General features: G+C 53.5%; 2 protein-coding genes across 2 annotated transcripts; one reads left to right on the top strand and one right to left on the bottom strand.

Annotated features, from left to right (window-relative positions):
- Window positions 1-4,492: 4,492 nt before the first annotated feature.
- Window positions 4,493-5,799, bottom strand: TRIREDRAFT_5007 (uncharacterized protein; the record flags this gene model as incomplete). Its single annotated transcript, XM_006967518.1, has 4 exons — window positions 4,493-4,708; window positions 4,799-5,439; window positions 5,501-5,561; window positions 5,668-5,799. The coding sequence occupies 4 exons, from the start codon at window positions 5,797-5,799 to the stop codon at window positions 4,493-4,495; spliced, it is 1,050 nt and encodes a 349-aa protein (XP_006967580.1).
- Window positions 5,800-10,389: 4,590 nt separating this feature from the next.
- On the top strand, window positions 10,390-11,172 carry TRIREDRAFT_66173 (uncharacterized protein; the record flags this gene model as incomplete). Its single annotated transcript, XM_006967641.1, has 1 exon — window positions 10,390-11,172. A coding segment is annotated over one exon (783 nt), but the record flags the coding sequence as incomplete, so codon positions are not given.
- Between the last annotated feature and the right edge of the window lie 1,962 nt (window positions 11,173-13,134).

The raw sequence follows: 13,134 nt of genomic DNA, 5'->3' as shown, positions 1-13,134 counted from the left end.
GGGATCCCGGAAGGCTCATGTGAGGTGAACAAAGGAGGCTTGTTGGGCGCGCTTGGCTTGCCCGCCAGCTGAGCTGAGCTTCTTATGCTGCTCGTACGGGTAAAGCTCCCGTCCCTTGTGTTGGATCATCACAATCACACCAGCTCAACCCGATGGCGTTGAAAAGTCAATGTAGCTTTTGTAGAGGAACAAGGGCAGTGAAGCTACCTAGCTTGGGGGAGCTACAGCACGAGTAGGTACGCTCATGTCGAATGGCTAGGTATGAGCTCGGAAGCAATGGATGCTGCTTTGTGAGTGGACAGCTTGAGCTGATCTCGGGAGCTTTCGAGGGATGGAGGGAGGGGGGATCGTCGTCACTTGACGGCGCCCAGGCTGTGATGGAAGCAAGCAGGGCACCAGTCAAGATTCAAGCCCCCTCCTCCAGGATCAACGGATGCGAACAATCGTCAGCGTCACCTCATCATCGATCAGCCTCTACAGCTGCGATGCTTGATACATACCACGCAAATGCAACAGCAGCAGCTGTATGTATGCACTTTGCAAGGTGAGCCATTAACCACCCAAAGGCCACCCATACCGAATCGTAAACATCTGACTCTTTTTTTCTGCCCCTCGTGTCCCCCATTGTGTGAATGGAAGGTATTATTATCAAACTTGGAACAGCGACAATCCCTCCCCGTCCTGTGACCACGTGGAGGAGAAAAGCTCGAGGGGGGGAAGAAACAGAGCCGGCGTGTTTTCTGTTTTTCGCCACAGTGGATGGTTGGCAAGGGAGCGGTCCGTCTCGAGTGCCATGTGGTGGTTCAACGAGATTGGTGCCGGCGCTTGTTGCTGCGGCGTCATTGGCGCAAGCTACGATGCTTGTACTTGTATCGTGCTCGTACATACCGTGAGAGAAGTCGACGAGATCTAGGTGTGCTTGGCTAGGAGGTGGAATCGCATGATGGCGGAGCAGCATGCTGGTATCCTCTACATACATGGAGCTGAGATATACGGTATGCCGCGGGAAGCTGTCAATCACGATGCTACGTACTCCAAACGGAGCTGTTACCGCGCCGAGGATTCTCAACCTGTTGATAGAGGTGTCAACGGACAACGACATCGTCATCATCACACGCCTTCTTTGTGCTGGGTCACTAATACTACCTAATGCTAGACATGGACCTGCCAAAGGCGCTGCGTGACGGAAAACGTGCTCTCTGCTCTGTTGCGGTTGCACTCTCACGTTCCACGAGCCGGACTGGCCGGGCCAAAGAATTCTCACAAGAAACGAGACAGAGGCGCAGTTATGTAGGGTCCATGGTCTAACACTTTTCAGGACGAGCAACGAGAGCAGTGATTCCAAGACCGATGGAGGAATCGTATAGCAAAGAGTCAAGTCATCCAGCATGATTCCTGTTCAATGCTCGGGATTGCTTCGTCACAGTATCAAGTCAGCGCCTCTCCCTTCCTTGTCTATACTTCTTCCATGACTTCTTCTCCGCATGTTCCGCATCAGTGCACACACACAATATCACACTTTGTCTTGACGCTGCAAAAGCCTTCCTACATATTGTCCATGTTCCATCAATCCTCGCGCAGCCACAATGCTCGCCACCCATTGGTCTAGGCGCGCCAAACGCGGACCATGAGACCTGATGAGCGAGCAGATCACGGGCATTGATGCCCCGTCACTTATCGCAAAATCTCTTCTCTATGCCTCCCATAACAGCATCTCAATAACCTACCACTAACATCCTTCTCTTCCTGCAAACCACCACTTGATAGGCCAAAAATCACAACTCCAGTCCCCCCCTCTCACAACTCATCCCCATCAAAAGCCACCCAATCCCTTCTTCACACATAAAAAAACCCGCATCACCCCATTCCACGCCGCGCCTTGATTCTAGTACTACATACTACCTAGTAACAGCATCATCATATGGATTATAAAAGTCGCCCAATGAAATCCAACTCCCTTCCCCAAAAGAAGCCAGTAAGAAAACAGAAGCCCTCCATTTTCACCCAATGACATCTTTTCCTCCCCCCACGAAACAGACATCCCCCATGGCGGTGAGCACAAAATCTGTCCACGAGACGCCTTTTCGACCAAGGACGGTTGTATGCGGGATGGCAGAGGTACTGTACATACATACATGTAATCCACACACACCTCGCAATGCGATACGGTACTTGTACAGGAGCACACGCAGGACAGACATCCAGGGTGCTTCTTTTTTTCGACCATTCAGATCTTGTTGTCTGGGTCCTAGTATCTATGTACGTATGTATATGGGGCTGCAGAACTGGCGAGACAGACCTGGGGTTTTGCTTTTCCCCGGGAGGACCATGCTGATTTGTTGGCATGGAGGTATTATCCATCCCTTGTCTCTTCTGCGAATGGATTCCCACCCAGATCGGCTACCTCACACTTCCTCCTCCTTACTCTCATGGCAACAGTTACCCTACACATATCAACTGCAAGACAAGAATTCCCCAAAAAAAAAAAAATAAAATAAAATAAATAAATAAATCAAGCAGAACTTCCTCAGAAGCCATCGAAATCCCCAATCTAATGAATCAATTCCCTCAAAGCAAAGCCACTCCAAGCACGCTCACCGCCAGAACAATCAATCAATCCCCAAAATCCCATCCCCCCCTTCAAAACGAGGCGCCGCCACAAATCCCCCTCCGCAACCTCCCAATCATCTCTCTCATAGCTTCCTCCCTATCTGCCTTGTAAGCCTACCTAATCAAACACTCCAGATACTTTAAAAGACAACCCTTCACATATACAAGCTGGTGCTAGTACTCCAAGCAAAGGGGTTCACACAAGACGTACACTACTAGAGTCATCTGTATGTCCTCGTACCTACGCTAGAAAAAGGCATCCCAACATCCTGCAACATAGAGAAAACAACAAAACACAATTAGATCCTCAAGAAGAACGCTTATGCTATTGCTGCCATGCAAACATCCCCCCCCCCCCCCCCCCCCCCCCCCATCCACCATTTCTTCCGATAATTGGAAAGCATCAAAAGAGGGGGGAAGAAGCAGCAAATCATCCCTCCTCTCCATATCTATCTGTCCCATCATCCCTTCTACCCCAGACTTCTCACACATTGCCGGGGAAACTAGATAGCAGATGTAGTTGTGCTTGACTCTCCATACTACCTAGGCAAATGACATGTCTCGTCCGTCCATCTCATCCGCCCATCATCAAATAACCCAACGCAAGCTCATTGGACACTGAAACACCAATCCTCTTGCTCAAAGGCTTCATCTGCCGAAATGTCCACGTAGGCAGACACCATCCAAGTTCCATCCCAATAGCCTCACTACAATACTAATACTACCACCACTATAATAGACAATCAACTATTACTCGTACATACCCGACCACTCAAGAAATCAACCACCACACCCCAATCCACCTGCCCCTTGTGCCTTTCCATCCTCTCCTCCCCCCCTTCCCCTTTACTAAATACCTAACCTCTTCTTCTCTCCTGCAAGAGGGTTACTTCGGCACCAAACCACCAACAAAAGCACTTACAGTAATACATAAGGTAGTACCAAGGTACTAGGTAGCAGCAGGCGCCTTAGGCAACCGCATGCAATGCAAAGCCCCCAAATGTGATTTCACAAACCACCACCACCACCACCAACACCAACACCAACACATCTTCCGTAAGGTAGCCATAAACCCATAGCCATGGATGGATGGATGCAGACGCAGGGGTTCAAAGCACACAAGTGCATACAGTACATGGCCTTATCAAGCCCAGGTCCAAGTCCAAGTCCAAGTCCAGGTACTTCCTGGCTCATCGTCGCCAATGTACCAGGCCGATAGGCAGTAGTAATAGTAATACTAGCCCGGGCAAAGACGGTATTAGATGAAAGAAAAAGATGGTGGGCATCATGTCAAGACAAGGTGGACATAATGCGCTGGCCCTGCATCGGACACCCTAAATTACCTCGATCCACGATTCGTCTAAACTTGAACTAGATGAAATGGTATGGATGGGATGTGCTGTCGCCTTGGGTCTGACTTATCATCCCAAGTCTGCTATTAGACAGATTGGCCGACTTGTCAGCTACAACTTTTGCTTCAGAATGATCTGTATTGATCGATTGATTACTTGCTTTGCTGTCACCGTCCCGACCCCTGTCACGGGGTGCGTCTTCATCCCCTTCATTCGTCAATGGCTGGCTTGCTGGCATCTGCCCACCCATCTCCATGTCATGAGGGCGTGCCGACAGGTACATCACTTCTTTCGCAGTATCTCGAGCAAAGTAGATGACGCCACGGCGTATCTTTACAGTATGCTACATGCAACAAACGCACTACTCCCGCTGACCCATCACATGCTCCCAGCCGCTCGATGCTGTTCCCGTCACCACCCCGTCTGCTCTCTCCCTTACACTGTTCATCCTTCTTCCTCAGGCTTCACTCAGCCTCTTCAGCTTCGGCTCTAGGCTCGTCGCTCGTCAAGCTTTCTCAAGCTCATCAAGCTCAGTCCTCCCACACAGGCAGATACAAGTCCACCACGATGGGCTTGCTAAACTGCTTTCCCTCAACATGCGGATAGCTTCCCTTCATAATCGCTGCATTCACAATGCACGTCTCCTTGCGGCCCTGCCTCCCCGCCAACGCCTCGCGATCGCAGTCCTCAGACTCCGGATCACCCCCATAGCCCACCGGACCGCCATCGCCGTCACCGCCGCCTCGCTCTTGGGCAGCGACGCTAGAGCCCTGCTGTGATGACTCCTCCGAATATGGCCCCGCGGGAGCTGGCGTGGAAGCCGTCTGTTGGTCGACCTGATAGCTAGGCCGGCCCGGGTGCGAGCCGTCGTTTGCGAGGGCCGGCACCTTGCCAGACTTGCCCGTGAGGTCGACCAAGCTCATCTTGTTGTTGCCCGCGCCCGGATCCTCCCACGGAATGGCGGCCGTCTCTGCATACGGCTTGGACGCGTTCTTGAGATCCCAGAGCACTCGCTCCGCGCCTCGCCCGTCGTGGATGTGCCCGCAGACAGCTAGCTTGGGTCTTACTCTCCAGAGCGCCTGCCGTAGGGCCTCGCAGCCGGCAGACCGCTGACCGCCGGGCTGATCGCAGTGCGTACGTGGCGGCGTGTGCGTCACCACAATATCCGTCTCGAGCGGGATCAGTTCCCACAGCGAAGTGAGGTCAGCAGCGGTGCCGCCCTGAGAGGCCGGTGTCTCATAGTAAAACGCCCATAGGCCGCTGCGAGGAGAGTATGGAGAGCCAAAGACGGTGAATTCGGTATGCGGGCCCGTGGGCGACTTGAGACGGATGGTGGCCGAATCATGGCACAGGTAGGTGAGGGATGGCGACGAGGCGAGCAGGTTGATGCAGTCTGCTGGGTTCTGCTTAACCTTGTTGTGGAAGTGGTCGCCGTGATGAAAGTAAAAGTCTTCATCCAGCGTGACGTCGTGGTTGCCTACTGATAATCAGCATCACAGTTCACATCGTCAATCACTTTGCGACACATCATCACTTACCTGCCACGACAATCTTGGCTTCGAAGTCGGCCTCTTCAAGCCATTTTACTGCCCGAGAGAGCTTCAATTTGGCGCAATCATATGTCAGCCAATGCACAGACGTGGTGACGTCAAGAACGCCAGACGTGAAGGCCGGACTAGAGACCGGCAAAAAGGCGACGGCTTACCTCGGAGATGCTCCCCTTGTTGGTGAGGTCCCCAGCATGGATCAAAACGTCGCCAGGGGGGAGCTTGACGTTGCAGTTGTGGGTGTCGGAGATGCAGACAATCCGTGTCTTGCGCAACTTTGGGGGCTCCATGAGAGTTATGGTGGATTGTGGGAGCAAGGAGCTGTCTTCCAGGGGAGCTTGACCAAGAAAAAAACGAGCGGACTGACTCTTTGATCTGCTGATAAGCAAGCCGATGTCTGCTCTCCCAGGAGAAAAGCGGAAGACGACGGGACGAATTTATATACCTGTTCCCACGGGAGAGATTGATGCATCGTTGTCAGGACGCTGCAAGGACTCTGGCCAGCATTGCAGACGACGAGTTGATTCGATCAGCTAACTTGGGCCTTCGAACATGAGCTTGGTAGCACAGCATACAGGCCGTTGGCGCTTGATTGGCTGCCTTTGGAGCCAAGGGCATCGCTCTGCCTCTCGCTGTGTAGCTCCCTCTACACCGATGGCTTTCGTACATGGGATTTGCATGTAAGAGCCAGGCGATTCCTCTGAAATCAATTGTTTGCTTCCTCGAGCCACTCTGCCAACCTCAGCCCGTCAACTTCCACCAGCCCTGTCCAAAAATAGGCGCGAAATATGAGCATGCAGCGTGATGAGGTCATCTTCCCACGTGTATCACCGCCCGTCGCCCTCTGCAATTTCTCGTGTATGTGGCCTGAGATTAGAGCCCAGATGCTGTCCTCCCCCATCGTCTCGAGAGAGCATCTAGACATGATTTTCAAAGCAGCCGAGCACGGTACACACGCGTTCATACGCATGCTGGGCTGCGTCGTCTGATCTCCGGAAAGATATGCACGCTCGATATCGAGGACCACTTGGGGTGACATTCGATGGAGGTCCAAGGGATACTCCGCACCCGGCATCACAACAATCCTGCCCCGCGAGGATTGCCATCCTGGATACTACAAGTATCAAGTGAGCCAGCCACTCTGCACGGCTGTCACGCGGTTTTCAGCTTTCGCTGGCTGCCACCGTCCGTGTGCTCGCATATGCACATGCTTGCCGTCTTCCCCGTCCACTGCCTGCCTGCGGTGAATGTGTGTCGAGCAGCAAATTCCCCACCGTGGCTGAAAGGACGGTTTCAGGGCATGTCAGGCCTCGAACTAAGCATAGAGAGGCGTTTGGGCCGTCTGGTTGTCAGTTGAGGCTGGCTCAACCGCGTCTGTTTGGCGGCACGATGCTCACGATGGCGTTTCATCCGACATGACCCGGGCACCCTGGCGTAGGCAATGAGCGTGTGGTGAGGGAACATGCAGGCGGATCAAGCACATGTACCAAGGACAAGTGCAATTGCCGGACTGAAAGTGACTCGCAAAAGCTTCCATGGTGTTGCAAGAGCATGAATTGGTTCTGTGGCATCGTCAGCAGATGCCACCATACATGATACCACAATGGCAGCCTCAAAGACGGGCTCGTACGCTCACCGCATGTGACGGATCGGCGGTCGCACAGACTGTGAATTGTGCGGCATCGTACTATATGTATCTGCTTGCCTCCCAAGCCACTCACTAGTTGATGCGAAGTGCCGCAGCTTCGCTCTCTTTTGGTCTCGGCAGGCCAAGGGGGATAAGACGACAAGCAGACGTGCTCCCTTTGTGCTCTCGGCCCTGTTCACTGTCCTTGTTGCAATGCTTTGCTTTGCGAGCTCTTGGTTTCGGCGTGACGAATCATGGCTCCTGGATCCTTGGTGCATGAGGCTGTGGTGAGGATATGATGAGGAGGAGAAGGAGGAGGAGGCGAATTGCCGTTCGCGTATCTGATGGTCCATGCTCATGTCATCCTGCCCCCTTTCCTCCTTCCTCCTGTGAGCCGCCTTCCTCGCTCGAAGGGGTACTCAGGTTCTCTGTACCTTAGTAGGTAGTACTCGTTATGCAATTCAGCGCGACAAGAACTTCAATCGTATCGATACGCAGACGACCTGGAGAGCTGACCGCGGCTCGGACTGGTTGTATCGATAAAACCTTTGCAGGCACTCCCATGCAGCCCCAGCCATGCAGACACTCACGGGAAGAGGTACGAATACTCCGTACATGCACACTCGCTTGGCCCGGGCTGCTGACCTTGTCGTCTGGGGCAATACGGCAGTCGCCACGGCTGCGTGTACATACGTAGTACATACCTACGAGTAGGTACCTAGATACAGGCAGAGCTGGTTCAACGCTTGCTGCTCGAGAGCAGCCATTATAGATATCCAGTCGGTGATGCTTCACTCGGGCTCTGGCTGCTGTTGGATGCTGTGACGAATGTGACTTGAGATTCTGAGACGGGTGATGGTGACTGAGGTTCCGTGCAATATCCAGCCTGCTCGTAACATGCCGGTGCCGTCCAATAATACTGCCACCGCACCACCACCAGACGTCCAGTGCTATGCACACATCAGAGTTCAGCAGGGGTCCATGCTCGCTGGAAACGGGCGACAGGCCCCTGTGGCAGCCAATTTTGGGGTCTTGGCCTCGTCGCGATGCCCGGACCTTGGAACCTGCGCCAGACTGCTGGATCTTCTCTGCCTGCTTCCATCTGAGCCCTATCCATCACATGACAGCAGAAAAACCTGGAAAAGAAAAGAAGAAGAAGAAAGAAGAAGAGAAGAGACAAGGGAAGCATCCCGGACTGCAGAGAACGCTCTTGGCCAGGCCATCATCTTGAAGTTCCACTGGTTATATCAACCCTGGTCGACGACATCACCCGAACCGACCTGGCGCCCCTGCTGGCAAATGAGCGGGTGGGCCAAAGGCCTGGACAAGCCCCCAGGCCAACAGGCCAGTGACAGACTTTGCGTGGCGGGCGAGTCGCTCCAGAGCGCGGCTTTGCCGGGCTTTGCAGCAGAAACCCTGGAGTGCATTGAAAAGGGCAGCCGGCCATGAAATAACCGTCGAGCCAAAGTCTGGTCATCGTGGGGAGAGCTGTCTGCTTCTGGCCTCGTCGTGCGCGGGTACGAAACAGGTACCCCAGCCGCCGTATCGCGATCGCGGCCCTCTCGAGTACCCTCGCGTACTCCAGCCCAGCGCCCCCCGGCAGACGCACCGCCCGTAGCGCTGCTCGCTACAGCCAGAGGCGGTTAAGCAGGCAGCCCGCCAGCCAACCACAGCCGCCTCCTGCAACGTCCATCGCCAACTTGTGCCTCTAGCCCGGCTTCCTCCCCCTTCTCCGAGATTGCCAGACTCTTGCTGTGCTTTGCACTACGGTAATACATAGTGCTGCAACGCAACGACTCAATATCACCACCGGCCGGCTCTTGCGTGCGTTTGCTCTTCCCTTCTCTCTGCAGCTGCTCGACTGGCTCACTGCGGCGTTGCTCGCCCGCCAGCTCGACTCCCATTGCGTCGTCCAGAGAGCTCCTCGCTGCGTGCTGCCACCCGCCCATCGCCCGATCCCCCTTCACTCGTTATCCAGACACGGGAAGGAAAAAAAGAAGCCGAAAAAGAAACGAGAAAAAAAATATTACCCCATGTCTCAGGGGATCGCGACAAACCGACTCCACGAGGCTTGGTGACTTTTTGGCCGTACGCGACAGGACGGACGGCCGGCTTTGACCGCCACTACCATAATTTTTTCTTCTCTTCATTCTCATCTTGACATTCGATCCAACCGTTTTTATTCATTTTTCTGTGCGCTGCCTTTTCATCTTTGCCTCCGCACGTCCACATTCGAGCCGATACCGCATCTGCCGTCGAAAAGGGGGGAACTACCGGGTTCATTACATCGAGTCCATCCACACGCAGCTCGGCTACTGCTATGGCTGCCATTACAGCGGCTCGGGGCGCTCCCACAGCCCTGACGCCACCGAGCAGCAGCCATGGAGATGAATCATCGTGGAGGTACCGGGACCAACGTGAGGTAAGTCTGACACTGATCATCGTTTTTTTTCTTCTTGTTTTCTTATTGTCATATCTTCCGTTCCCCCCATCTGGTGCGCTGCACGGCCTATCCTGCGAGGCGCTGCATGGCCGCATGACATGGTTTGACGGGCCTCCTGATTGGAATGCTGGGGAAGAATTGTCGACTAATCCGGGGGCTGTCCTAGGAGGCGTATAACCAATCTGGTGCCGGCTACTACGACGACGAAGCACCGCGGCTCAACGGAAACTCCAGCAACCGCTACGACTCACGGTTGGACGGCAGGACGCAGAAGATGCACGATGACCACCGAGCCAGCGCACCGTGGGATGCACATGCCGAGGGCGGCGTTCAGTCGCCCGTCGAGTTCGACAACATCCGGTCGGACTGGTCGACCGGCGAGCCCGAGACGGACGACTTTACGCACCGCGGCCGCACGGATTCCACTGTCCCCGAGGTCGAGTCGAAATGGATACACCGTGACAAGTTGGCCCAGATAGAAAGCGAGGAGCTGCAGGCAGCTGGCTTCATCCCCAAGTCACGGGCCACCAGCAAGCAGCGACGAGACAAGAGCGCCCGGAGGGGCACCGATGCAGCAGAGGTCCGGCCTAAGCAGGAAGACTCTGGAGACGCCCCAGCATCGCCTTGGGATTTCAAAGTTCCGGATGAGGTTGTGGAAGAACAGGAAAACAGTGCTTCTGCTGCAGCGAATGCCAAGGGGGGCTCGAGGATACCTGTTGCCAAGGTCAGTGGACGAATACTGCAAGACGAATGCAGACCAGCCGTTGGTTGACGACCTGGCGATGAGAACATGAGCTGACCTCCTCTTAGGCGCGATCTAGGAGTGGCAGTACCACCCTCAGAGAACTGGCCCCCTGCGCCCCGGTGGAGAAACCCAAGCCGGCACAGCGCTCTGCCACCGACACATCGCCCAAGAAGCCTACGGCGAACCGCAAGAACTCGGAGCCCGTCAGCGCGAAACCCAAGGCAGCCGGACGACCCAAGACACGATCAGGCCCCAGCAAGGACTCGACCAGCAATGCACGACCCAGCACGCGATCCGGAGAAGCGTCTCTCAAGCAGCCCGAGGGCAACCCGCCGTGGATGGTCAACAGCTACAAACCGGATCCTCGCCTACCTCCGGAACAGCAAATCATACCCACCGTTGCAAAGAGGCTCATGCAGGAGAAGTGGGAGCAGGAGGGCAAGTTTGGCGATGCTTACGACAAGGATTTCCGGCCTCTCAACACCAACGCGCTGCCAGTGTTCCGCGAGAATTCTGCACCGCCGGAAGGCGCCCAGCAGGAGCCGCCCGCCGAGCAAGAGGCCAAGTCGCCCGTGACGGCGCCCCAGTCGGACGAGTGGCCGCTCAAGGCGGAGCCGCCCAAGAGCCCACTGCCGCGGCTGGGATCGTCCTACTCCACGATGCCCAAGATTTCCGACGTGCAGCCGCCCAAGAGCCCTCTGCCCGGCCAGCGACCCCCCATGACGCCCCAAGGAACGACACAATCACAGAGCCAGCTCAGCGAAAAGGCCCAGAGCACCCAGAGGATGCCCGATGTTCCGGACGACCAGGACCAGAAAGGAGGCTGCGGCTGCTGTGTCGTCATGTAACCTGGACGGACGCGAACTCGCATCACACGCAAAAGCACGCAACCAAAGAGCGCATTCATCTCCTACCAAGAGCCACTGCCAGACTTGTTAGCACCTGCATATTTACTGTTAAAACTAGACAACTCTCAGAGAGCACAAGCCAACTAATCCGTACATATCGAGAACATTCCTTTTCCTTTCTCAGCATGCTTTCTCCCGCCCCCCTTTACGACGTTACGAATTACCCCCAAAAGCTGTTTGACTTAGCCGGCAACCGATTTTTTCTTTCTTCTTTCTTTTCTCGTCAAACAGCACCAATTTGTCGACCAACTGATTACCTAGCGATCTGATCGAGTTTCTTCTCTTTTGTCTTTGCACGCGCCCGGTCGAACCCGAGTTGGGGCCTTTTGAAACGGATGATACATGGCAAGAGATGGAAGAAATACACGCCATTGACATATACAAGGGAGGAGAGCCCATCTCGGAGATATTGCCGAGTCTGTACCTGTGGAAAACCATGCAGACTCTGGCTTTGTTCAGATTATTCGACCCCGTCAATCTTTGTTGCTCAGCCCTGTAATTACCCTCCTTTTTTTTTCCTGTCTCAAATATCACCCCCCTGCGTCCTGTCCTTATTGTTCTTGTCTCAGAGAGAAGAGGTGGCTTTCTTTCACTGTTATAACTGTCTTTTCCAAATTGTTTGTTTACTACCATTCGAGTAAAGAGAAGGGTGTTATCGGCGCCATAGCGGAAGGGAGGAGCCTTTTTTTTTTTTTTCCCCATTCCTTTTTGTCTTTTTTATCCTCTCTCGCTTTGCTTGCCTCTGTTTCGTGTCTTTAGGCATCTCTTCTTCAGAAAGAAACTATAAAAAAAACTTCAGAGAAAACAAGGGGATTGCCGGTGTTTTGTATGGTGTCTTTGTGGGTTCTGTGTTCTGTGTTCTGTGTCCCGGGTCTGGTTTGTGATGTGTTCAAGGATGGCCAGTGACTACTGATTTCGATGTCAGACTGTTCCAATCGGGTGAGTATAGAGTTGTGATGTGGTTTTCCTTGCCGTGTTGTTGGTTGACTTTCTGTTTCCCTATTGCGTTGCTTTGGCTTTTTTGCCTCTTTTGTTGGTGCTCGTTTCGCGTTTCGGTCTTGCTTTGGCTTTTGTGGAGCTTGTCTGTCTGTCTGAGGTGAATGTGCAGGTAGAGAGGTACAGTCCGTTATATCCAATTTTGAGTTTCGTCGTTTGTGATATCACCTATCCATGGATGTCTTTATATCGTATCTAGCGTGCAGGTGATGCTGTAGTGTGGGGGATAAGTGATGGGTGGGAAAGCTTATCGGCCTCTATTGTAAACTTCCAAAAGGTGGGATACCAAAGTATGAACATAGGCCTTCTCTGCCGGTTACACGCGAAAGTATATTAGATTATCGCCTGTGCATCGCAAGTCTGTCAGCTTACAGATGGTCCCTTTGTAGTCTTTGAGCGGGCACCTGCTGTCGTTTATGTATAACAGGCTCTATAAGTACTCCGTAGGCACATGAGTGTTTATCTGCAGAAATAGGGGGGCTCGACAAAGTCCGGTTTTATGACATTCTTATTAAGCCTTGTTGTAAGACAGGGCCGGCAAAGGAAATTCTGAACATACATACTAATAGGAGGTTCCATAGTGAGACACTACTAGATTTACTTAGGTGCTGTATAAGTTGCTGAGCTATTGTTCTGGCAATTATCGGATCAAAGGGCTGATTCTAGGGTGGACGACGAAGTCTCAAGCAGGATGGAACACACACACACACACACACATCGTCTACACGTCAATGCAGGCTGTGTCCAAGGCAAAGGCAGCTGAAGTGAGGCTTCACAATTCCAAGTGACGAATAGAGGGAGATTAATACGACGTGGCGGGCGTCTCTTTCAGTTCCTTTGCCTCTCAATTCTGTTGTTTTTTCGCTGCTGATGGTGATCACAAGGGGGGCTGGTGTGACGTATCGA

This window comes from Trichoderma reesei (genome assembly GCF_000167675.1).
Source record: "Trichoderma reesei QM6a unplaced genomic scaffold TRIREscaffold_18, whole genome shotgun sequence".
NCBI classification, from domain to species: domain Eukaryota; kingdom Fungi; phylum Ascomycota; class Sordariomycetes; order Hypocreales; family Hypocreaceae; genus Trichoderma; species Trichoderma reesei.
This window is presented reverse-complemented; position numbering and strand designations above follow the sequence as displayed.